The sequence below is a fragment of the Artemia franciscana genome, chromosome 8, assembly GCF_032884065.1.
Source record: "Artemia franciscana chromosome 8, ASM3288406v1, whole genome shotgun sequence".
Taxonomy (NCBI): Eukaryota; Metazoa; Arthropoda; class Branchiopoda; order Anostraca; family Artemiidae; genus Artemia; species Artemia franciscana.
In genome coordinates this window covers 10,650,423-10,676,757 of record NC_088870.1, presented here as the reverse complement: position 1 = coordinate 10,676,757, position 26,335 = coordinate 10,650,423, and the positions used below count along the sequence as shown (strand labels likewise).

General features: G+C 36.5%; 2 protein-coding genes and 1 non-coding gene across 4 annotated transcripts in view; 2 read left to right on the top strand and 1 right to left on the bottom strand.

The window, feature by feature from the left end:
• The window catches only part of LOC136029969 (histidine protein methyltransferase 1 homolog), an 86,854-nt gene extending 65,517 nt beyond the window's left edge, over window positions 1-21,337 (top strand). Inside the window, exons 4-6 of one of the 2 annotated variants that reach the window (XM_065708533.1) lie at window positions 3,300-3,529; window positions 6,030-6,145; window positions 21,202-21,337. In XM_065708533.1, the coding sequence (XP_065564605.1) occupies window positions 3,300-3,529; window positions 6,030-6,145; window positions 21,202-21,254 (399 nt within the window). In that variant the 3' untranslated portion in view covers window positions 21,255-21,337. Of the gene's footprint in view, window positions 1-3,299; window positions 3,547-6,029; window positions 6,146-21,201 lie in introns of both variants that reach the window. The other variant, XM_065708534.1, reaches the window with a different exon arrangement.
• On the top strand, window positions 11,894-11,964 carry Trnag-gcc (transfer RNA glycine (anticodon GCC)). The gene has a single exon. It is a non-coding gene; the product is annotated as a tRNA-Gly (tRNA).
• The window catches only part of LOC136029970 (uncharacterized), a 32,602-nt gene continuing 26,883 nt past the window's right edge, over window positions 20,617-26,335 (bottom strand). The window contains exon 3 of the mRNA XM_065708535.1: window positions 20,617-21,601. Coding sequence (XP_065564607.1) covers window positions 21,261-21,601 — 341 coding nt within the window. The 3' untranslated portion in view covers window positions 20,617-21,260. The remainder of the gene's footprint in view (window positions 21,602-26,335) is intronic.

Here is a 26,335-nt window from a genome sequence, read left to right as displayed (position 1 = left end):
ATAACAAAGTCTGAAGTCTACTGGAAGTATTTATTTCTCACATGCGCGCATTCTCTGAATATTTTCTTTTAAGAAAAAACGAGTTTTTTTTATACTGTCCGTACGAAGATAAGGAGGACTGTTTATACATTCTGTTTTTTTTTTTGATAATCGATGCATACGTTTAGCTTTTATAAGTTGGCTTTTAAAGAGTTAGTCTGCAAACCAAGATCAAAATATTGGAAGGTATAGTGATGGTAGTGGTCAAATATGGCTCTGAAGTGTGGTCGCTCCGAAAAGCGGATGAAGATTTACAAGATGTTTTCCAGAGAAATTTCCTACGCATTGTTTTGGGTACCCGTCTGACTGACCGTAATGAAAGAAAAGTTGCGATGGCTAGGGCACTTTCTGCGGGTGAAGGATGACAGATTGCCAAAGATTGTCCTTTTTGGCCAACCGTCTAGGGCTAAATGGAAAGCTGGTTGTCTTCGTCATAAACAAAGATTTAAAGGGAATGGGAACCTCCTGGGAGGGTGTAAAGTGGAAGGCTTTGAATAGATTGGGATGGAGGAAGAGCGTGCGTAGCTATGTTCGCCTCAGGCGGCTTGGTGCTGTAGTGAGTTTTTTGTAGCAGTAGTAGTTGTAAAGATCAAATTATTGACAGTTTATGATTTCCAATCAGGGACATTTATACAAGGCCGGTGAGAGTTATAACAGGGTCTGATAAAAATACTTCTCGCCCCTCTCCCAATGTATACTGCATTATCAAATCGAAAAAAAAACGCTTAACAAATATTCTTATTCAGTATTTTTCATCTATTTTTTCATTAAATCTTCAGTCATAAAACTGACGCTTATTCATAGGCCATGCAAGTTTAAATTTGAGATAAAATCAATCTAATTTTTGCTCGGTATGCATTGAATGTTATTCAAAATTAAGCATAGGAGATTTTTCAATCCCCCCTCCCTTTACATGTATTTTGCTTACGAAAAAATGTACGTTTCATCAGAAATGCAATTGAGAGAAAACAAGAAAAAAGACAAAAAAACGTCATTTGTATTTCCTATGCATTTTTGGAAACACACAACATATAATATAACATCAGGGGCTTGTGTTATAGAATTTGTAGTAGTAAATAGAATTTCCTACTCTGTCAATGCAAAGTGCCAGCACTGCACCAGAAAAATAGCAATAGATTAAAACCACCTGAAAAAAAGAAAAAACAAGTAACCCATTTCTGCCGGACAACTCTGTTTTATTTTAAGTAAACCGAAGACGCAAACAGATAACTGTTTCTGTTTACTGTTTTTTTTTTCGAAACACAGAAAGCGGCTGTTTTTAAAGGGGAATTTCAATTAACAGCAGTTTTCCTTTTTCTCATATTGCAAAAAATTTAGAAATTATGATTACCAAGCCTTTTTGAACACCCTTAAATGCTGGTTTTAAAGGGATAATTTCTGTAAACAGCTGTTTATCTTTTTATTATTTTTTTTGTTTTTGTATTATTTGTATTTTTTTGTATTATTTTTGTTACTCAAAATTTAAACATTATAGTTACCGTTACATTACTGTGATAATCCTTAACGTCCTTAACATCCTTAAACGCGTTTTTTTTTCAAACAAATAAACTGTTCTCGACCTTTTTACAAGGCATTGCATTAATTCAGAATAATCTAAATGTAAGTGTTTCCTTTAAAGGAATTAAATTAAGATAAAAGTGATAGTAAAAGACAACAAATAGGAAGGAAACAACCTTATAAAATTAAAATATAGTCAATTACGTTGTCGCACAGGCTCGTAAACTTGTGCAAATGACTTGGTGGCTGGTGGCTTGGTGGTTTGGTGGCACTTGGTGACTTTCAAGTCTTCGGTAATATAATGAAGCAGCGTCGCTTCAGTTCCACGTAATAATTTCCTTTGATCAAAGCGATAACAAATCGATTAGTATACGAATGAATTCTACCTATGTACTCTAACAAAGTAGGACACGCAATCCAAAAAATATTTATGTTATTGTAGTCCCCAGAACATTTTGGCATTCATAACTTAAAAATTAAACCAAGCACAAAATTACTGAGTTCCTAAAAATGGTATAAAAATATAAGAAATCGTCTACTAAGAACTTCAAAAGGGGATCTGGACCCGAATGGGTGTGTACCTACCTCTTTGCATGCAAAGGAGTCACACTTAACTCGAAAATGCTTTAAAGCATTTGATTTGTGCGTAATTCTATTTGACCAAAAAAGGATGATATTGCTGAAAATTGAAAACTCCGGAATTTAGAGGCCCTTTAGTGAGAAGAAGATAAATCTTTTTTTAATCCTCCATCTTTGACTGTGAGAAACGCTATTTCTATTAGATTAATTCTATAGACTTCTGTTAGGCTAATTCTATGAGGCCCGTCTAATATAATTAGACAGGTCTAATTCTATTAGACTTGTTAAAGCAAGTGCTTTTTTATATGCTTTAGTCTGAAGAGCTCTAAATAGATCCTGTTCACCAATAGAAGTCCTAAAAAGATGTGAATTTCTGATTAGCAGCCTTTTATTTAGAAAAAAATTACCAGATATTTGAAGTTGAATGCTTAACAGTTTTTCGTTCTAAAATTCGTTGGTGTACCGTTTTCTATCCTATATTTGAAACGTAACAACGGGTTATTGCATCAAGTTTTGTAAATGCGGCTGCTATCAAACTAATAATACTACTAACAATTCACTGCGGCACCAAGCCGCCTGATGCCAACACAGTTGCGCATGCTCCTCCTCAGTCCTGACATGCTCAAAACCTCCCTCTTTATATTCTCCCTAAAAGTTCCCATTTCCATTAAATCTCTCCTTACAATATTCTCCCACTCCAATCACGGACAACCTGCTTTTCGTTTGGCCCTAGACAGTTGGCCGACAAGCACAATATGACAGTCCGTCATCCTTCTTCCGCAGAATGTGTCCCAGCACTTTGATTCTTTCCGTCGTTATAGCTCTAGAAAATAGGATTGAACTACATTTTTCATACTGCTTACGTGAATTAAGGTCTGTCAGTCGAGTGCCCAAATCAATCCATAGGCAATTTATATTCCAACAAAGTTGTCCTCGATTCTTCATATTTTTTTTTTCAAAGCGGACGTTCTGTAATATTTCCTCTTGGGTACACCACCGATTACCAACGTGTTTTAGTATAGCACACCCTTACCCTTTTCCCAAACCTTATTGTTTTAATGAAATTTTTTCTCTAAAATAAATCTCATGTAGGTTGCACATGATTCGCTTTTTGTTACTTTTTTTATGCATTTCAGGTTATTTTGACTCATTCTTTATTTCAGAATATTGATGTCTTACAACTTTGGACAGTACCCAATGTCAAGTTAAATATGCCCTCCTCATTAAACAAATGTCGGTATTTTTCTGGTTCATGGAAAGATTTTTCAGAACGAATGTGTGAAGAAAAACAGAAATTTGACGTCATCCTCACATCAGAAACAATCTACAACCCGTCATATTACGGCTCACTTGTTGATTGTATAAAAAACACAATGAAAGAAGATGGGGTGACGTATCCTTTTGATGAATGTAGTGTTAAGTCCCAAAATACCTTTCTATTTTCAGTTTGTGGAACTTTAATTTGTAACTGTAAAGATGGTTTTTTATTTTTCCATAGACTGTATTTATATTAGGAAAACCTCTGCAAAGTCAAAACATACCAGCGGCAACTCACAAAATGACGTGAGTTGTTCGTTTTGCTTAATAAAATTCGCTAAATTTCCAGAACCTAATTTCAGTATAACCAGTGGTGTGAACTTAAAAAAAAATTAGGGGTAAGAATGTATTTTTATAATTTGGGGGGAAAATTTGCAATTTTTGCGATTTCTTCAATGAAAACACCCAAAAAAGGCATTTTTCTATGAAACTACCCCCAAAACAGGTCGTTTTCAGTGTAGGGAGGGGGAATATCTAGGAGTGAATGCCCCCTCCAATTAATGTCCCTGAACATAACGTCTTCTAGAATTTTGCTCTCAAAGCACGACTTCTCTACCAAGTTCTTATGATAAGATTTTCAGCTAGTTTTCCGCTTTTTGGACCCACTTATGGGGACCCACTTATACTTTTTTGGGCAACTTAAATTTGGCAACTTGGCATTGAACGTTCTTAGCTAAAATTTCAGAATCACTCACCCTTTTCTCATCAGAAGTTGTTGATCTGAAACACGGAAACTCAGCAGCAACCTTAACAAAAGACAAGACGAATGCTCTTAAGACAAAGGATAACATAGGCTGTAATTAGGATAACATAGGCTGTAATTCCTTTGAAATAGCCGAAGATAAATGCAAACACAATATTACATTAGTTTCTCTAATGATATGAAATAAAGAGAACAGTTTTTTTTTCATTTGAAAGTAAGGAGCTACGTTAAAACTTGAAATGAACAGAAATTATTATTTATATTATGGGACTGCCTCGTCCTAAACCTTCGTTCTTTACGCTAAAGTCCTCATTCTTTACGCTAAATATTTTAAGGGGGAGCTGCCTCGTCCTAAACCCTCGTTCTTTATGCTAAATTCTTAAAGCTCTTTAAAACTACTTCTCATCCAAAATCATTCAAAGGGACCTTGTATTCGAGTAGTCTTTCTTAAGAATCAGGACACAGTCAAACTTTAGCGAAAAGAACGAGGGCTGAGGACATAGCAGCCCCTCTAATATAGAGAATAATTTCTGTTCGTTTTAAATTTAATGTTGCTCCTTACTTTCAGTTAAAAAACTGAAAAGTCTTTATATAATTTCTGACTTTTTCAAATCATGCGAGGAAACCTCCCTCCTCCTCCTCCCTGTGGACCATTTATCCCGGAAAATTCAACCGTGGCAAATATCCCGCTACCTGCAGAAAATTATCATGAAAAGTGCCCGTATATTTTCCAGTAACAAATACTCTATGGAAACAGTATTGGCAAATTGTGTAACTTCAACCCTTTTTCCAGGGGATTATGGAGCGTCATGTCATCACTAAAAGCATTGTTATTGTACCTTTCGATTATGCTAAATTAAATGACTGTCTTAAAATTTGATCGGATGTCTTTGGGAGGAAAATGGGCGTGGGAGGGGCTAGGTGCTCTCCAATCTTTTTGGTCACTTAAAATGGATACTAGAACTTTTGATTTCTGTTCAAATAAGCTATCTCCCGATCTTTTAGGACCATCGGTTCGATACGATCACTCCTGAAAAAAAAAAAAAAAAAAAAACATATCCGTGGTCTTTCTTCTACCAAAAAATTCAAAATTTCACCTTTTACAAATATGACCTTGAAACCTCTACAGTTTGTTTTTCTGGTATGCTGAATCTGATGGCGCGATTTTCGCTAAGATCGCTTGACTTTTTGGGGGTGTTTTTCCCTTTTCCGGAAATCAGACAAATTTTCTCAGACTGTTAGCTTTCGATGGGTAACATTAAACTTAATGGACTTAATTATATTTGAAATCATCTTTTGCTGTATCTACTGTTATCAAAATTCTGGTTTTTAAAGTATCGGCTATTATTGGGCCAAACTGTTTGATAATAATTTTTGCTCTTAGCTAAGGAAGTAGGAAAATAGGAGTTGTAAGCAAATTTAAAGCTAGTTTCTCTAATTTAGTTTCTATAAATGGCTTTCTTTCACGGAAATTATAGGAGGAGAGGGGCGAAAATGTATTTTTCTAAATCTAGGTTTGGCAGTTTTATCGTTTTTTCAATTTTTCAATGAAATTGCCGAAGAAAAATCATAGTTCAACCAAATTCCCAAAGGCCTTTTTAAAATCCAGAGGACTAAAAAGCATGGTGAGGGGAGTCCTCAGTCCCCAATTGACGTTACTATTTTCTGTAGGTACGACATTTGTTGCTTAAAAGATTACTTGTGAAGGAAAATGTAAGGATATGAACGTAGGCTAGTATTCAGTAGGCTTTAACATAACAGGAGGCTAGTATTTAATTAGGCTTTAAAAAAAGTCGGCTTTTGATTCAATGAACGAACATAAGCTAGTTTTGCGCCCGTCGGGCTTTTTTTTATTTCTTAACTCAATATTTAGATATCTTGCTGCAAAGGCTCATTATTTTGGAACTGGGGGAAACGTTAATCAGTTTGAAGAATATTTGCAAAAAGATGGTCTGCTAGAGGTTGACTCATGTTTCTCCTATGAAGAAGGTATTCCAATTTTTTCGTATTTAGTCAAGTATGATTGTATATATGCTGCATTAATGTTTGGAACTCTCCATAAGGTTGATAACTTAAACAATACAGCAATTTGAAATTTCAGATTATAATCTGATAGTTGAACGATAAGAAAATTATCAGAACTTGGAGTAACATTTAGCCTTTCAGCAATAGGGTATTTTATTGGAATAGGTATTTTATTAATATTTTTTATGCAAGGTTAGATTGATAGAATCAGTTACATCTACGTAGATGAAACTAAGACAGATATGAGCATTCAAATCCAAAGTGCTATAAGGGAAATACAAATTTGAAAATAAAATAAAATCCACTTGGAATTCAAGTAGAAAATCAATAAGTGGAACCTTCATTACTAAATATCCGATTTGTTTACTTGTAAGAATTTGTATATTTTAAGATATCCGTAAGTGACACATTTATATCCTTTAAAATATTTTCCCGTTAAAATACCAAGGACGTCACAATGAAAACACTTTTTTTTTCCGGGACCACCATAGGTGTCTTCACAACTGAAAACCGCAATTTTTCCCGTTAAAATATTTTCCCGTTAAAATACCAAGGACGTCACAATGAAAACACTTTTTTTTTTCCGGGACCACCATAGGTGTCTTCACAACTGAAAACCGCAATTTTTCCCGTTAAAATATTTTCCCGTTAAAATACCAAGGACGTCACAATGAAAACACTTTTTTCCCTGGGACCACCATAGGTGTCTTCACAACTGAAAACCGCAATTTTTAAGATTTTTCTCCGAAAAATTTTTAAGATTTTTCCGTCACTGTGTCTTGACTTTTCTATAGAAAAGTCAAGTATACTTTCTATAGAAAGTCTATACTTTTTCTTTTTCTATACTTTCATTTTTTCAAGTATACTTTTTCTATAGAAAAGTCTTTTCTATACTTTCCTGAGTTTTAAACTTAGTAAATATCATTTTTTTTACAAATTTCCTAATAAATTAATAGGAAATTAAATTCACTGGACAGTAAGAGCAGAAATTTGAGGGTAGTTTTTTTTTGTGTCGATACTACCGCCAGTTTCCGCTCTTATAACAAACCCATACTCTTTGTAGTTTTGCTATTATTTTTCCCATCAGTTGCAATTGTTGAATTACATTCAATTATTGAAACCTATTAAAATAAATAGGTGCTTATTATATGCCAGAGCCGAAATTTGCTCTTTGAACATATTCTTAAATAAAACATTGGCCTTTACTAGGCCATAAGGTAACTAGCGCTGCCTCTGATATAATCATTAGTGTGTTTATCTACCAGGATAAATTAAAAATCTTCCTGTTTTAGCCATTCGTAAAGGGTACTATGAAGTTGCCAGATTTTAACTCGATTTTTTTTTTCATTCCTACCATAATTTTTGGTACAATAGGAGCAGCATAAGCCTTTAGGCTTATGCTGCTATGGCTATAGGCTATGGAATATAGCCTATTGAATATGCTATGGCTATAGGCTATGGAATATGGCTATAGGTTATTATAGGCTAGGCTTAGGCTATGCAATGTTAAACTAACAGACTATGACAGTTTCTTCTGATTTTCAAATTACTCGGGTAAAATTAATTCTAAATGGCGTTTAATAGAGCATAATAATTTCGTTTATTCAATAAGTAACTGCAATTAATTGCAATGCTGCTATTACTACTACTAACAACCAGGAATGGATACTACTAACAACCTGTCAGCACCCGGGGCAAGAATGACATTCGGCGCTCTGCAGCCAACAAACCCATTATAGATATCAGATCACGTTTATTTTACTTCTCTAAACAATATATTTATTTTATTGTTTTACTATCACTGATATATTTGTTGATGTAAAGTCTAGTATGCACGATATTGTTCAAGAAAGACTCTAGGATTCCAGGTAACAAAATTTTATTGGTGACAGAGTAAACATACAATTTAGATTAAACACAAATTTAGACATTTACTTATAGTAAATATTGTAATATCATTCCTCAAAAATAGATTACATGTTATAAATACAAAAATATTTTCTGTGACTCCTTCCCCATTTACTGTGGAATTTCTCACATTTTAAATTCTTTGGTACCACATTTGTTTTTTACTAGTTTCGTTCAGGATGCGATGCTTCAGTAAGGCTTCAGGTGAATCCTTCGGATATGCAGGAATCCTAGGATATCCTGACAGGATAGTGAACTTTCCCTGGAAGCTTGCTGACTTTGAGATCGTCTTCAGCTGCAAGTTGCTTGTACCTCCTTTTGAGGTTCGAATTAAACATTTCCAAAAAATTTGTATCGTATCTCTTCTTGCCTCCGAAGTTTAAAGGCCTCCATTGACCTTCTGATGGCTTTTCTCGCTCAGCAGTTTCAGGTTTCGGGATTAATACCTTTGATACAGCACCAGATGTTTCAGGAACTGGACAGTATTGTTTGACTCTGAGATCGTGTTCAGCCACGAGTTGCTTGTACACCGTTTTGACGTTCGATTTAAATATTTTCAAAAATCCCGTATCGTATCTCTTCTCGCTTTCTGGGTTTAAAGGGCCTTCTTTGGAGGTGTATACTGATTTTACAGATGACTTTTCCTGCTGTGTAATTTCAATGAGTGGAAATTCAAGTGGGGAGTCATCAATGGAATTTGATTCATTTTCTTCTTGTATATCTGCGAGTTGCTTGTACATCCTTTTGACGTTCAGTTTGTATTTATTTTTTAATTTCGTGTTATCTCTCTTCTTGCCTTCGGGGTTTAAAGGGCCTTCGTTGCAGGGACATACTGACTTTATAGATGGATTTTCCTGCTGTGTAATTTCAGGTTGTGGAGAAACAAGCGGGGAGTCATCTAGGTAATTGGATACCTCTGGCACAGTAGCAGATGTTTCAGAGACTGGAATCGGCTCAACGCCAACAGTAGCAACAAGTTGTTGGAATAATAGTAGGCTAGAAGGTACTTCGGCCACTTCAATCTTTTCTTTCTTTTCTGCTACAGGCGATTGAAGAGTATTATCGTGGACAAACACTAGAGTGGGCTTTTCTTTTTCAACATTTGTAGCTGGTTCTTTTTCTAATTGCTTTTCAGGCATGGGGTCATATGGGAAATTCGATTCTTTCTCTTCTCGTATATCTGACTCAACGTTAGTTACATGTGGTTTTGGAATTGATACCTCTGGTACAGCAACATATGTTTCAGAGACTGGAATCGGCTCAACGCCTACAGTAGCAACAAGTTGTTGGAATAATAGTAGGCTAGAAGGTACTTCGGCCACTTCAATCTTTTCTTTCTTTTCTGCTACAGGCGATTGAAGAGTATTATCGTGGACAAACACTAGAGTGGGCTTTTCTTTTTCAACATTTGTAGCTGGTTCTTTTTCTAATTGCTTTTTAGGCATGGGGTCATATGGGAAATTCGATTCTTTCTCTTCTCGTATATCTGACTCAACGTTAGTTACATGTGGTTTTGGAATTGATACCTCTGGTACAGCAACATATGTTTCAGAGACTGGAATCGGCTCAACGCCTACAGTAGCAACAAGTTGTTGGAATAATAGTAGGCTAGAAGGTACTTCGGCCACTTCAATCTTTTCTTTCTTTTCTGCTACAGGCGATTGAAGAGTATTATCGTGGACAAACACTAGAGTGGGCTTTTCTTTTTCAACATTTGTAGCTGGTTCTTTTTCTAATTGCTTTTCAGGCATGGGTTCATATGGGAAATTGGATTGTTTCTCTTCTCGTATATCTGGCTCAACGTCAGTTATATGTGGTTTTGGAATCGATACCTCTGGTATAGCAACAGATATTTCAGAGAGTGGAATCTGCTCAGTAGCGACAGTAGGAGCAAGTTGTAGGGCCAATAGTAGGTTAGAAGTTACTTCCCCCGCTTCAATCCTTTCTTCCTTTTCTACTACAGGCGATGGAAGAATATTATCTTGGACAGACACTAGAGTGGACTTTTCTGTTTCAACATTTAGACCTGGTTCTTTTTCTAATTGCTTTTCAGGCATGGAGTTATCTGGAAAATTAGATTCTTTCTCTTTTTCTATATCTGATTCAGCGCTACTTATTTGCGGAGTGGGAATTAATACCTCTGGTACAGAAACAAATGTTTCGGGATCTGGAAGGGGCTCAACAACAACAGTAGGAACACGTAGATCAGCAATAGAATCGACGGGCATCACTGGAGACGGAATTCCTGAATGGAATACTTGGCTAGAACATACTTCAGCCACTTCAATCGTTTCTTCCTTTTCTGTCATAGGCAATAGAAGAGTAATATCTTGGACAGGCTCCAAACTGGACTCTCCTATTTTAACCTTTGGAGCTGGTTCTTCTTCTAATTGCTTTTCAGGCACGGTTTCGTATGGGAAATTGGATTCTTTCTCTTCTCGTATATCTTGTTCAACGTTAGTTATTTGTGTTTTTCGAATATATGCCTCTGATAGAGCAACAGATGTTTCAAGGACTGAAAAGGGCTCAACGACAACAGTGGGTTCATGTATATCATTAACAAAATCGGTCACCGACTGAGACGTAATTGTGGAGTCAAATACTTGGCTAGAAGGTATTTCAACCTTTGGAGCTGGCTCTTCTAAGTGTTTTTCTGGCACCATTGGTTCTTCTGTGACGCCATTTACAAGACTTGGCTGTTCTGGAATGGGCTCAGTTAGATTTAATGGAAACTCCATGCTTGACTGTACATCAGCAGGAGATTCTTCCAGCTGTTTGGAGACTACTTTTGCTGCATGATGAAGCGACGATACACTGTCTGCATTGTACGGTGGACTCTGGTGAATGTCGTTATTTATTATAGTCTGTGAATTTTTTCTATTGTCTGATTGCATCGGAGCAACAATGTCAAGTTTGATATCTTCCTCAATTTGAATATGCTCCTCAGAGCCTGCTCCAACCATAGAGGCTAGAACAGTAATGGTTTTATCCTCATCAACTGGTATGAGCTTACTCTTCTTCTTAGGACGAAAGTTCCTATCTTCCCCTGAATCTCTTTTGAAATATCCATATTTTCTAACAGCAAACCAAATTGATATTCCAGCACATGCGACAGAAGTACAAGTTATAAAATTCTTAATAACCATGTTCATGTTCATTCACTTCTTTTGAACTAATAGATAATGCATGGGAACGCACGTTATATTTATTTCGAACATGACGTCATGATTGTTGCCCAGGTATGGCGTTTAGAAAAAAGTGACGTCACTCCATATACGCTGCTATGATGTTTATGCAATTTGAAATGGCTTTATAATTAAACTGACGTCACACGGACGGTACTGCTATGATGTATACATAAGAAGAATTAGATTGAAGATGCCAATATATATATATATCAACAGTTCTCTAATGAACCTTTTTCAAAGAAACTAATATTTAAAAAGAGAGAGCCATAATAATGACTGGTGATGCATTGGTTAAGTTTGACAATTTATTTATACTCAGAAAGACAAATATATACATTCATTTATGTTTGGTATAGTTGAGTTACGTTGCGTATTAATACCAGGGTCAATCATACAAAGCCGGATCTAGTTTTTTTTTTCTCAGGAGGAGGAGAGTAAATTTTTCCGTCTCCTGTCGCACCATCAACACTGTAATTATTACAATTTTCGTTTAGAGTTAAATTTCCACTTATTTCATGGGGAAATATGGTACCGTAATATATTCATCATATATATATATATAACTATAGTATTTTATATATATATAAATTGGCAATTATTTCATGGTATATTGTAAGCATCGATGGTTCAGTGGTAGAATGCTCGCCTGCCACGCGGGCGGCCCGGGTTCGATTCCCGGTCGATGCATTTTGTATTTTTTTTATCTCATTTCATGACAAAGCAAGTGACCATTCTTAATAGGAAAAAATGATAAGACGATGAAGCCATATTGCTCTTTACTTATGGTTAAATCGAAGAAAAAACAAGTTTTTTCAGCTGAAAACAAGGAGCAATATTAAAATTTAAAATATTCCGTAAACGAGGGGATGCGCCCCTTCATCAACTCCTACCTCTTTTCAGTAAAGTTCCCCTTTTGTCCTAAAATTTAATTTTGACTTCAGACTTTTGTTAGCGCGGTAAGAAAGCTTCTTATTCCAATTCAGCGGTCTTTGTCTATCAGCAGTTGTTCATAAAGGATTGGGATAAAAAGTCAAACTTTAGCATAAAGAGGGAGGAGCTGAGAAATTTTTTCAACTGAAAGTAAGAAGCAATATTAAAACTTAAAATGAACAGACAATGTTCCATAAATTAGAAGGCTGCTCCTTCTCACCTCCTCCCTCTTTACACTAAAGTTTGACTTTTTGTCCCAATCCTTTATAAACGATTGCTGTTAGATATGGACCGCCGAAATTGAAAAACAGTTTTTTAAAGCACTAAAAAACTTTAGCGTAACGAGGGAGATGTTAAGGAGGGGGCTGCCACCCTCATATACTAAACAGTTTCTGTTCGTTCTAAATTCCACTGTTGTTTTTACTTAAATTTCTGATCGTTTTTCGAATAAAGCAGGAAAATTCCCCCGAAAAATTTTCTTTGGACAATGCCCCTTTAGAAAATTCTCCCGATTCGTAAGACTGTGAAGCTAAAGAGACAGCAAGGCATAAAAATAATTCTGTCCATAATTTTCAGAAAATCCCCCCTCACCCCGTGGAAAATGATTTTTAATTAAAATAAACTTGGTGGAAGTGATGAAAAATTTGAGAGCCATGGCTAATTGGATTAAAGCCAAGAAAGATAGTCTCAGTGAGAGGCAAAGCTGACATAACCCAATACTCCCTTTGAAAACTTTCCGCATTCGTAAGGCTGTGAAGCCAAAGAGAAAGTAAGATATAAAAATAATTCCACTTATGATTTTCAGAACCTCCCCCCCCCTCCTGTGGAGAACCCATCACCGAAAATTTTCTTCCAGGTAATTCTCCGTGAAAATTTCTCCCCACGTGTAATATTGAGAAACTTAACTTGGTTAAATCAAGCATGAAGATAATAAATGTTTAGATTTTGACTAGACTACGCGACTTCTCAGGAACGAATGTGTCACCGTGTGGTATTATTTTTTTGCAACTCGGAAGCTGAATTGTTGCTTGATTTGCTGGTCCGTCATTGCGTTTTAAGGTCTTTTTCTGTAGTTAACCATTGTGAAGCTCCAATCAGGACCAAGTTATTTGTGCTCCTCCATCATAAAACTCAGCTACCCTGTACTCTTGCCTTGGAGCTCTCACTTTTTGCGACTCCTGTAGCTATACAGATTAGTCATGGTTAGAAGGCTGATCAGTCATGTCTTAGTCATGTTTAAAGGCAGTGGCACCAGGTAATGGACATATTTACACCTCTGTTTTTCAAAATCTAGGGGGAGGTAATTCTGTTGTTAAAAAAAAATGAAAACTCAAAAAATATTTTCCAAAATTTTCAGGGAGTAAAAGCCCCCCCCCCTAAGTAATGCCAGTGGTTGAAAATTTTATGAGGATTGATTGATGCTCACTACCATAGCCGAGGATCCGAACGCACTTACTATTGTAAGCAATATTCATACTAAAATTGAGTACAGCTGTTTTTCCACCTCTTAGGAAGAGTAGATTGCTGTAAAACATATTTGTCTTTTGAAACTGAAAAATGAAGCTAAATTTAAAGATAAATACATAATTGGTTTAATTTCCCTTCTTATGAGACGTAATAAGGATTGCCGCCCGATAAGAGAAACAATCACCAGATTTTAGTGATTTTTTGGTTGATTTAGTGATTTTCTTCAATAACCTAATGATTTATATGCTGATTTAGTGATGTTTTTTGTTTAGGAGACATAAAAAAATCACTAGAAATAGTGATAAATCACTAGGGGTCGCTACCCTGGACGCAATAGTTGTAGTTCCAAAATTTACCTGGGCCCTTTAGTCCGTAAAAGGAGTTTCCCCTTATGGTGGAAAAAGACTTATTTACTTAAGACGAGATACAGGCTATTCAGCCCAACTCGGCATCAAGAATTGGCTGGAATAAATGCTACCATTGGGTTTTTCTGTGAGTGGTCGAAGAACTTTAGCCACGCATTGTCCCACTTGTGACCAAGCTTTCGGAATCCCCCAAGCGGTTCGACATCCTTTCACGACGTTATGCCAAAATTTCATTTGGCCACCCGGTTTTTTCTTCCATGAAAAAGCGGGGCTGCTAGTAGTACCTGGCATATCACCGGTAGTACCGGGTCTCTTCCGGACGCCTCATTAAGGGACCTAGCCACTTGAGATGTCTTAGCTTGAACATAGTGGAAACATCATGCTTTTGTCCGCATACTTTCATCAGCTCTTGGTTGCTTTGTTGCTGATTCTTTGCGCCAGCCTTATGTTGCCAATAACCCGTAGACATATTACACGTTCCAGGTCGCTTTCTTCAGGCTTTCTTTGAGCTATTTCACTGACGCATAACCGGCTTGCTGATTTTTTACCAAGGTTGCCGGTTTTCTTGGCGCGTCACCTACCGGGAACGCCGTATCACGGCTTGATCTCTTTTGCACCTTTTGAACTGGATATAGGGAGTTCGCAGGGCTGTCCACCCTTCCACCACTTTGAGGTGCACTTAGGGACATCCTTGTTGGAGGATAGATGGACAGGACGCTGTGCCCAGCCACGTGGCCCATACTCGCCACCTTAGACCCTTGCCAGTTTTCTAATTGTAACATTTGCACTTCAAACGAACCCAGTTCGCCTTTTGAACCTTAATTTAAAAAAAAAACAAGTTTCTTCAACTGAAAGTAAGGAGCAACATTAAAACTTTAAACGAACAGGAATTATTACGTATACGAGGGGGTTCTTCCCCTCGTCAATGCCTCGCTTTTTACACTAACATAATAATCAATGCTATTCCGTATGTGAAAGTGGCTGTCCTCTCCTCAGCGCCTTACTCTTTACGCTAAAGTTTGGCTCTTTCTCACAACTCTACCTTTTAAAACAATAAAAACTTTAGCGTAAAGAGTGAGCCGCTGAGGAGGGAATAGCCCCTTTCATATACGGAATAATATTGATTGTTACGTATATGAGGGGGTTCGCTCCGTCGTCAATACCTCGCCCTTTACACTAAAGTTCGAATTTTGTTCCAATTCTTTAAGAATGACCCCTGAATCACAAAGGGTTTAATTAGAATAAATAGCTCTTTTGAAAGTACAAAAACAATTAGCGTAAAGAGCGAGGCATGCACGAGGGGGCGAACCCCCTCTTATACGTAATAATTTCTGTTCATTTTAAGTTTTAATGTTGCTCCTTACCTTCAGTTGAGAAAACTTTTTTTTTTTAAATTTAAATCATGATCGTTTTTTAAATAATGCTGGAAACTCCGGCACCCTCTCCATGGAAAATTCCCTTCCCCCTTGAAAAATTCCTCCATGGAAAGATCCTCCCACGTAACCTTCTCCTCTGACCCCCACCACCAGAACAAGAGCTAAAGAGCTCATATGGCACTTGTGACGAGGCATGAAGAGCTAAGAGCCAAGAAATCATATGGTATGAGCTCTAACAAAATTCTATGAATCAGTAGATTGATTTAAAAGGAAAATAAGTGGCTTAATGCCGGTCAGGATTTAAAATAAGAGCTCTGAGTCACGATGTCCTTCTAAATATCAAAATTCATTAAGATCCGATCACCCGCTCGTATGTTATAAATACCAATTTTTTCTAATTTTTCCTCTCTCTTCAGCCCCCTAGATGGTCGAATCTGGGAAAACAACTTTATGAAGTCAATTTGTGCAGCTCCCTGACACGCCTACCAATTTTCATCGTCCTAGCACGTCCAGAAGCACCAAACTCGCCAAATCACTGAACCCCTGCCCCCAAATCCCCCAAAGAGAGCGAATCCAGTACGGTTCCGTCAATCACGTATCAAGGACATTTGCATATTCTATCCACCAAGCTTCATCCCGATTCCTCCACTCAAAGTGTTTTCCAAGATTTCCCCCTCCAACGTCAAAAGATCTGGTCGGGATTTGAAATAAGAGCTCTGAGACAGGAATTCCTTCTAAATATCAGATTTCATTAAGATTCGATCACCTATTCGCAAGATAAAAATACCCCAATTTTCACGTTTTCCAAGAATTCCGGTTTCCCCCTCCAATCCCCCCAATGTCACAGGATCTGGTCGGATTTTAAAATTAGAAATTTAAAGCACAAGATCCTTCTAAATATCAAATTTCATTAAGATCTGGTCACCCTTTCGTAAGTTACAAATACCTCAATTTTCAAAATTACCCCCCTCCCCCCAACTACACCAAAGAGAGCAGATCCGGTCCGGTTATGTCAGTCACGTATCTTAGACAGGTTTTTATTCTTCCCATCCAGTTTCATCCTGATCTCACCGCTTTAAGTATTTTCTAAGATTTCCGGTTCCCCCCAACTGCCCCCTCCCCAATTACCCATGATCCGGTTGAGATTTAAAATAAGAGATCTGAGTTACGAGGTCCTTCTAAATATGAAGTTTCATGAAGATCCGATCACTCCTTCGTAAGTTAAGAATACGTCATTTTTTCTAATTTTTCAGAACTATCCCCCCCCCCAATAGAGCGGATCCGTTCCAATTATGTAAATAACGTATCTAAGACTTCTGCTTATTTTTCCCACCAAGTTTCATCCCGATTCCTCCAATCCAAGCGTTTTCCATCATTTTAGGTTCCCCCAATCCAAACTTCCCCCAATGTCACCAGATCCGGTCGGGACTTAAAATAAGAGCTTTGAGACACGATATCCTTGTAAATATCAAATTTCATTGAGATCCGATCACCCGTTCGTAAGTTAAAAATACCTGATTTTTTTTGGTTTTTCACAATTAACCCCCCCCCCCCCCAACTACCCAAAGAGAGCAGATCCCGTCCGGTTATGTCAGTCACGTATCTTAGACAGGTTTTTATTCTTCCCATCCAGTTTCATCCTAATCTCACCGCTTTAAGTATTTTCTAAGATTTCCGGTTCCCCCCAATTACGCTGGATCCAGTTGAGATATAAAATAAGAGATCTGAGTTACGAGGTCCTTCTAAATGTGAAGTTTCATGAAGATCCGATCACTTCATCGTAAGTTAAAAATACGTCATTTTTTCTAATTTTTCAGAATTAACCCCCCCCCCCCAATAGAGCGGATCCGTTCCAATTATGTAAATCACGTATCTAAGACTTCTGCTTATTTTTCCCACCAAGTTTCATTCCGATCCCTCCAAACTAAGCTTTTCCCATCATTTTAGGTTCCCCCGCCCTAAACTCCCCCCAATGTCACCAGATCCGGTCGGGACTTAAAATAAGAGCTTTGAGACACGATATCCTTCTAAATATCAAATTTCATTGAGATCCGATCACCCATTCGTAAGTTAAAAATACCTCATTTTTTCTAATTTTTCAGAATTCACCCCCCCAACTACCCCAAAGAGAGCGGATCCGTTCCAGTTATGTCAGTCATGTATCTAGGACTTGTGCTTATTTTTCCCACCATGTTTCATCCCGATCCCTCCTCCTCTCTTAAGTGTTTTCCAAGATTTTAGGTTTCCCCCTCCCAACTCCCCCCAATATCACCAGATCCGGTCGGGATTTGAAATAACAGCTCTGAGATACGATATCCTTCCAAACATCAAATTTCATTAAGATCTGATCAACCGTTCGTAAGTTAAAAATACTTTAATTTTTCTATTTTTTCCGAATTAACGGGCCCCCCACTCCCCTCCAGATGGTCAAATTGGGAAAACGACTATTTCTAATTTAATCTGGTCCGGTCCCTGATACGCCTGCCAAATTTTATCGTCCTAGCTTACCTGGAAGTGCCTAAAGTAGCAAAACCGGGACCGACAGAATTTGCGATTGCTATATGTCACTTGGTTAATACCAAGTCCCATAAAAAATCCCCCCTGAATACGTCTGTATACTTCCCAATAACCAATACTATATGTAAACAATGGGTAAAGTTCACAACTTGCAGCCCTTCCCCTCGGGGCTGTGGGGGATTAAGTCATCCTCAAGGACATATTTACTAGATTTCTCGACTATTCTGAACAAATGGCTATCTCAAAATTTTGATCGGGTGACTTTGGGAAAAAGTTAACTTGGGAAACGCCTAGTTGCACTCCAATTTTTCACTTAAAAAGGGCACTAGAACTTTTAATTTTCTTCCGAATGAGCCCTCTAGCGATATTCTGGGACCACTGGGTCGATAAAATCACCCCTGAAAAAAAAAAACAAAAAAAAAACAAGCCTCCGTGATCTTTCTTCTGGCAAGAAATACAAAATTCTACATTTTTGCAGATAGGAGCTTAAAACCTCTAAGTAGGGTTTTCTGATGCGCTGAATCTGATGGTGTGATTTTCATTAAGATTCTATGACTTTTAGGGGGGTGTTCCCCCCTTTTCGAAAATAAGGCAAATATTCTCAGACTCGTAACTTTTGATGTATTTATTGGTATCAAATTTTTTTTTGAAGTTTCGGTTACTATGGAGCTGGGTCGCTCCTGGTTCCTAATAGATAGACTTATCTATTAACAAATGAACTAACATAATTTTTATACAATTTTAATAAGGGGATTAATGCCAGATTTGCCTCTCACTCAATCGGACTATCTGTCGTGGCTTTTTCAACAATTAGCCATGGTTTGATGCCCACAACTACTTTATTTTAGTTAAAAAAGTTCTAAGTTCGTTACCACGAAGTGTTTGAAAAGCCCCAGTGGAAACTGGGTGTGCCAGAAAAAGTCAAAAACACTAAGCCAACTTTGCGTGAAAACCTTTAATGAATACTTTAATGAGCCTATATCTGCTTGAAGACAAACAACAAAAATCAATTGCTAACTAACATATTACTTTATTGGCTATAAATATTATTAGGTGTTGAATAGAAGAGTCAGTGCAAAGATCAATATGAATGAAAAAAAAACAACAACAAGTATTAAAATCATAAGTATAAACATATATACTTCTTAAAAGTGCCAAGACCGCTTGAACTGAAATCCAATTCTTTAAATTGGTAAAATGGATACACCCATATACATTCTTAAAAATGTGTAAAAGCCAGAAAATCAATATTTAATGAAGATAACCTCCATATACGTTTAGGTAGTTTCACACTTAGCAGGCACTAAGTTTTGGAAATACGGGCGTGTGGAAAATCAGCAGAAAATAAGCCAAAAAGAAATATATATCATCATGGAGATCTAGAAGTGCACATTTTCTGATTGCTGTAGCAAAAGGCAAACACTGCCATCTAAGCTATGCATCAATACGGATATTTTTAGCATTAGTCAAGATTAAAAACTTGCAAATTACCTACAAAAACATCTTTTTAGAAAGACAAATTAGGCTATCCTATTCTGTCCTATTTACTGAATTAGTAGCCATATAAATAGAAATCTTACTAAATTCTGATTTCAAAGTGTTTTTTTGTTACCTAATTCTTGCATATTCCCACTAGTCTATTTTTGTGCAATAGCCCAACTGAATGGTTGCATCATCCTATTGATTGGTATATTGTTTGAGCATCAGCTGCAGGTAAATTGAGTGTTAAAATGTTCGGTCAGGCTTGTTTGTAAACAAAAAAAGTTTTCACTTGTCTTTTTTCACGATTCAAAATTTATGCAATGAAATAATCTCAATAGTTTTATAACAACCAAAATAAAAAATCCCAGACAATTCCGATTTTCAGATATGATTAGACCAAAGATGGAGCCAGAAGGCATAAAACATTTTTATTTTAATGTCGTTGGTACTTTAAAAACATTGACAATCAACCTGTCCCAGCTATAAAAGCACTATGAAGATTTGAAGTGCATGCATCACGACCAGCTCACTTGTCATCTTACGCTTGGTAGATGGAAATCAAAATCAATGAATTGTACTCCTATTAGGGTTAATATAAGTCAGGTTCCAGTAGTCAACTCGAATTAATTATTATTATTTTTAATTATTAACTAATTATTATTGTTACTTTCATTTTAAAATAGTGAATTACATCAATGTCAACCAGTTGTATACTCGTAAATTGTACACGGGGCTAAAACTGTATTCCCATGCGTGCTTGCAATTTTCTTTATCCGTTTTTATTTTGTGATTTCTTTAAGTTCCCTTCCTTTTTTATTCTTTTTCGAAGTGCAAAGTTTAGATATTTGGCTGGCTCAAGCTCTGCTTTTCAGTCATTGATTTAGTTGCATTGAGTTTCTTTAAATTGTTTTTAACTAATAAATGATTGAATGAATGAATAATGAAAACAATTTTTTCTTATCTTGTGTTTGGATCCAATAATAAAAGCTCTTAATTAATTATAATTAGAAACCATTTGCTTCTAAAGCGAAAAATAAAGGTCATTATCTTTGGTCACTGCTTTAGAGGGCGAACTCTTATATAAACTCAAGGTTTCACTTTCATCCCAGGTTGTCCAAAAAGTCATTTCATAGTAGCCACAGTACAAATTAACTTTTTACCTGGAACGGATGAAGTAATTGTTACTCTAAATCAACACTAGATTTAAACGAAATTAACACTGATTTAATCAACACCAGATTTAAAAGAAATCAACACTGGTTTAATCAACGCTAGATTTAAAAGAAAACACATTATGTATTGAAACAAAACAGGAAATCCAGGTTCTTATGCAGGATTTTGTTCCCAGGAGTGGTAAGGGCTTTACCTAGAGAATTTGTGCCGGGGGGGGGGTCACCAAAAGAAAAGAAGAAGGGGTCTACCTCTTGTGAACTTTGCCTAACGGTCTCAAGTAATGTCTTTTTTACCTGCATTTTTTAATCCAATTTACGAATCTGAGAGTTTTTTTTACAACTAATTTTTGAGCTTTAGAAATATTTAGAGTGGGAAAGGGGTTCAAACAATGTACCCCCTCCCCCTTGATACGATTCTGATAAAACCTGTCAGCCCGTCATATCGGGGGCTGAAAAAATTTGACACTGAGTCTACATTAATTTCCGCTCCCCCTATCTTAGCTATGCCTGCCATAATAAGTAGCCTTGTCTGATTTTTGTATTTTAAGTTACACAGGAAAATCAGGACTAAATACAGTAAGGTAAAATTCCTAATCACATATTTCACTTTTTCAGGTCTTCGACGGGAAATCCTGCGAATCAAGTTCCGAAAGGAAGTTAGCCCTTGATAATACTTATGTTTCTTTGACAATTTTTAATATCTCTTTGCGAATAGCAACAATGACGCTATATAAATTTTCAGAGATTTTCAGTTTTTCGTTAAACAAATCGTAGGACTTAAGTACAGGCTGAGATTTAGATACTCTAAAAGATTTTCTGCCTTCCTCAATAGATATATCCACCCAAAATTCTGCCTCAGGGTTTCTGAAATCCAATCCACGAAAAATAATCCGACAGGTGCAGGGATCTACTCTGCATACACGAGTCTGCAATGCGGATGAATACAAACCAGCTTCACCGTTACAAGTAGATCGAGTATGTGCTTCCTCTAATTTTTTCTGTGTTTGTTCCAGTTCTGCAAAAAAAACTTATTTTAAGCAGAGCTGCTTGTTATCTGATAGTAAGATCTTTATAAAAAAAAACGACTTTAAAACGTTTCAAAGGAGTTCGTATAGTGTTGAAGGCTAAAAATATATGTAAAGAAAAAATGGCAAAAATGAGGTTGATAAAGACAGTGTCTGAATTACACATTTCAGCTGGAGACTATTCAAACTGGAAACCGAATAGTAATTTTGGTAACAAATATTAACTAATAGTAAGTGAAAAAAAAACGAAACACACAAAATCGGCTAAAAATATATGTAAAGAAAAAAAATGAGAAAAGTATAAGGAGAAAATGGCAAAATATTGAGGTTGCCATATCAGAGAGTGGCTGAACTACAATTCTAGCTGGACACCATTCCAACTGGAAACCAAATGGTAATTTTAAATATTATAAATTTCAATTTTAATATATTTTAATAAATTTTAATTTTGATAAATTATATTTTAATAAATTCTTAAAATAAATTTTAATAAATTTCTATTTTATTTAATATTAAATTATAAATTTCAAATATATAAGATTTCAAATAAATGTTAACTAATGAAACTGAAGAAGAAAAATAATATACAAAAAAAAGCCTATAAACCTAAATAAAGAGAAAATGTGGCCGTTGGAAATAATTATAACTGGAACCAAACTGAAAATCAAGTGGTAATTTTGGTAGAAAATGCTAATTAATGGTAACAGAAAAAAAAACAGAATATACAGATTCGGCTAAAAATATATGTAAAGAGAAAAAATAAGGTTGCAATTGCAAAAGAACCACGGGCAGTAGTTTTCTCAATACTATAGCCGCAACCATAAAACTTCTTAAAATCTGGTTTTTAAGTTTCTTCTTGGCTACTATGGGCAGTGGTTTTCTCAATACTATTGCTGCAACCCTAAAACTGCTTCTTAAAATCTGATGTTTCACTTTCTTTTTGGCTACTATGGGCAGTGGTTTTCTCAATACTATAGTTGCAACCATAATGCTGCCTCTTAGAATCTGGCAGTAGCTTTCTCAATACTATCGTTGCAACCATAAAACCGCTTCTTAAAATCAGGTTTTTAAATTTCTTGGCTGCTATGTGCAGTGGTTCTCAATACTATTCCTGCAACCCTAAAACTGCTTCTTAAAATCTGATGTTTCACTTTCTTTTTGGCTACTATGGGCAGTGGTTTTCTCAATACTATAGTTGCAACCATAATGCTGCCTCTTAGAATCTGACAGTAGTTTTCTCAATACTATCGTTGCAACCATAAAACCGCTTCTTAAAATCAGTTTTTTAAATTTCTTGGCTGCTATGGGCAGTGGTTCTCAATACTATTCCTGCAACCCTAAAACTGCTTCTTAAAATCTGATGTTTCACTTTCTTTTTGGCTACTATGGGCAGTGGTTTTCTCAATACTATAGTTGCAACCATAATGCTGCCTCTTAGAATCTGACAGTAGTTTTCTCAATACTATCGTTGCAACCATAAAACCGCTTCTTAAAATCAGGTTTTTAAATTTCTTGGCTGCTATGGGCAGTGGTTCTCAATACTATTGCTGCAACCCTAAAACTGCTTCTTAAAATCTGATGTTTCAATTTCTTTTTGGCTACTATGGGCAGTGGTTTTCTCGATACTATTGCTGCAACAATACAACTGCTTCTTAAAATCAGGTTTTTAAATTTCTTGGTTGCTATGGACAGTGGTTCTCAATACTATTGCGGCAACCCTAAAACTGCTTCTTAAAATCTGATGTTTCAATTTCTTGGCTTCTATGGGCAGTGGTTCTCAATGCTATCGTTGCAACCATAAAACCGCATCTTAAAATCAGGTTTTTAAATTTCTTGGCTGCTATGGTCAGTGGTTCTCAATACTATTGCTGCAACCCTAAAACTGCTTCTTAAAATCTCATTAAAAATTTTTTTTGGCTACTATGGTCAGTGGTTTTCTCGATACTATTGCTGCAACCATACAACTGCTTCTTAAAATCTGGCATTGAAGTTTCTTCCTTCAGTTAAAACATACTCTGGTTTCTTACATCCTACTCTCTTCACTCTACCTATATTTCTAGTGTTTTGGATGCCAGCTTTTAGTTTTGTTGATGTTTATTACTTTGTCTGTCCGTCCGAAGAATCGTTTTGCCTAAATGGTTTCCGTTAATGTTGTTTCTGTGTCTGGTATAGGTATTTTGCTCAATTACATAAGTGTGTGTTTTCAACATGTAATTATACTAGTTCTTTTCTTCTGAGAAATTCCGCTATTGCTTTTTCAGGCTGTATCTGATGGCTTAGTGACTGTTGCTAATAGTATTCTAAGTTTCAGTCAGAGGACTATTCCAATATCGAAAAAAAAAATTCAGACTATTTATGTAAAGTTTGTTGGAAAGTAGGAAAACAGATGTACTTTCACTCAATTATACTTTAATCAATTATTATAGTAAACTAGCTGTTGGTGTGGCGCTTCGCGCCACACCAACACCTAGTTGGCGGGGGTGCTTCTTGCCCCCCCCCCCCGCGCGCGTAAGTCGTTACGCGCCATAGTAGTTACGCCCCATTGTAGTTGTGCCCCTCTGTCCCACCTGTGATATATATATATATATATATATATATATATATATATATATATATATATATATATATATATATATATATATATATATATATATATATATATGTTTTTAACTACGTAAAACTTGCGAATATATAATATTTTTCGCTGTCCCATTGTCTGTGCATATAAATAGATTGTCAGGTTTACCAACTCTTGAACATGCAACGTATAATTGTCCATGGGAAAACAATCCGTATTCAGATCTATACCTAATTTTTCTAAGGATTGCCCGTGGGCTTTGTTGATGGTAATTGCTAATCGAATATTCCCTGTGTCCCCGTCGTCATTTATATATCCCCCATGTGCCCTTCCGGCGTCCCCGTTGTAGTTCTGTCCCAGTGTCCCGGTCGTCATTTATATTCCCAGTGTCCCGGTCGTCATTTATATTCCCTGTGTCCTGGTCTGTAATTTCTCTTTGAGTGTCCCGGTCGCGTCATTTATATTCCTTGTGTCCCATAGATCGACAATAGATCAATTGTGTTGTAACTTTGTTCACGATCCCATTCTACACATGTAGAAATAGAAGCAGTATGATTAGGTTAAGGCATTCCCAAATGCTTGAGAAGTTTGTTTGCAATAGATAAGCTCAAATCTTCAATCATAACTAAAGCGCAGTTATAAATTTCTGTTGTAAAGTCCAACGTCATAGCTGACCTTTCTAGCCGTATTAGGTGGAGTATATTCTCGGCCATTTGCGATTTGTATTTCTCCCATAACTCAATAGGAGATGAAGGAGAGCAACTTTTGCCGGAAGACACGGGCCGTAATGTCATGTCTATGAACCAGCGATTGTCCAGGATGTAAAAGCTGCTGTATCTAATCCCAAGATGGATTATATGTAAATGTAATTAATGACGAATCATTAATCTATAGGCATGATATTTCATTGCGCTGCATCTCTTATCTATTTCTTTGTTAGTGGCTGGATTTATCAATTTAATATTAAAGTGATAGCCGTCGGCTCCATCCCAAAAAATGATAGGATATTGTAGGGCATCGTAGCATCGATGAGTTTAAGCAATTCTTGTCAACTGATTGTTTCGCGCAAGAACTGATCACCGACCATAACGATTGCCACTTCGTTGATAATTGCGTATCAGTAGGCATCAATTTGATTGCTGTTTTGAACAGAAGAACTAAATCATTATTTTTGAGGAAAAGATGTTGCAACTGAGAAACGATAGTCCTTTCAACGTCGTTTTTTTTATCATCAGTATCACTTTCAAGTTGCTGCGCCACCCCAACAGCATGCTCAATCCTTATAATGACGTCAGTAGACAAACAAGACGTCAGTCGACACACAGACAACTTATTTTTATATATATAGATAGATTGTAGGGCATCGTAGCATCGATGAGTTTCAGCAATTCTTACCAACTGAGCGTTTCGCTTATGAAGAATAAAATCTCGAGGTAAAAACTGATCACCCACCATAACGATTGCCACTTTGTCGATAGTTGGAGCATTGTATCTATGCACATGTTCGCCAGTAGGCGTTTTGTCAGCGGAAATAACAATTTTATGCGTATCAGTAGGCATCAAATCGATAGCTGTTTTGAACAGATGCACTAAATTATTATTTTCTTGGAAAATATGTTGCAATTGGGAAACGATAGTCCTTTCAACGTCGGGAGACATTTCGCAACGTGCATTCAATTCAGAAATGCTATCACTGATGAAGTACAGTTGTAAAAATTTATGATTCTCACCTGAGAATGGTAGAAGGGACCCTGCTCTATGATAAATTTCCCTTTTACTTTGGGAAAGTAGGTATAAATTGATCTTGATTTTCGATTTGGGCACCAAACGACGTCATTTGGAAACATGAGTTATACTTTCTGATGTTTGATAAAAAACGCTTAGATTCTAACATAGTTCCAGTAAGCAAAGTCTTCAATGGCTCTGGTGGTGCAGCCAGTTGAGGAAGTTTAACTTTTCCTGAGGCGCAACACATTCCCATGGTTTCACCATTAAATTTCAAGGCCTTGCAATAGGGACAAATTTTAGACATAGTCCCGATTTGAACACATCTACTCAAGCTATAATCATCGACTGGGCTATACCTGAATGCCAGGCGATAATTTTCACGTTGCTCTTGTGATTCCTCGGCATGCTTTCTTTTGGC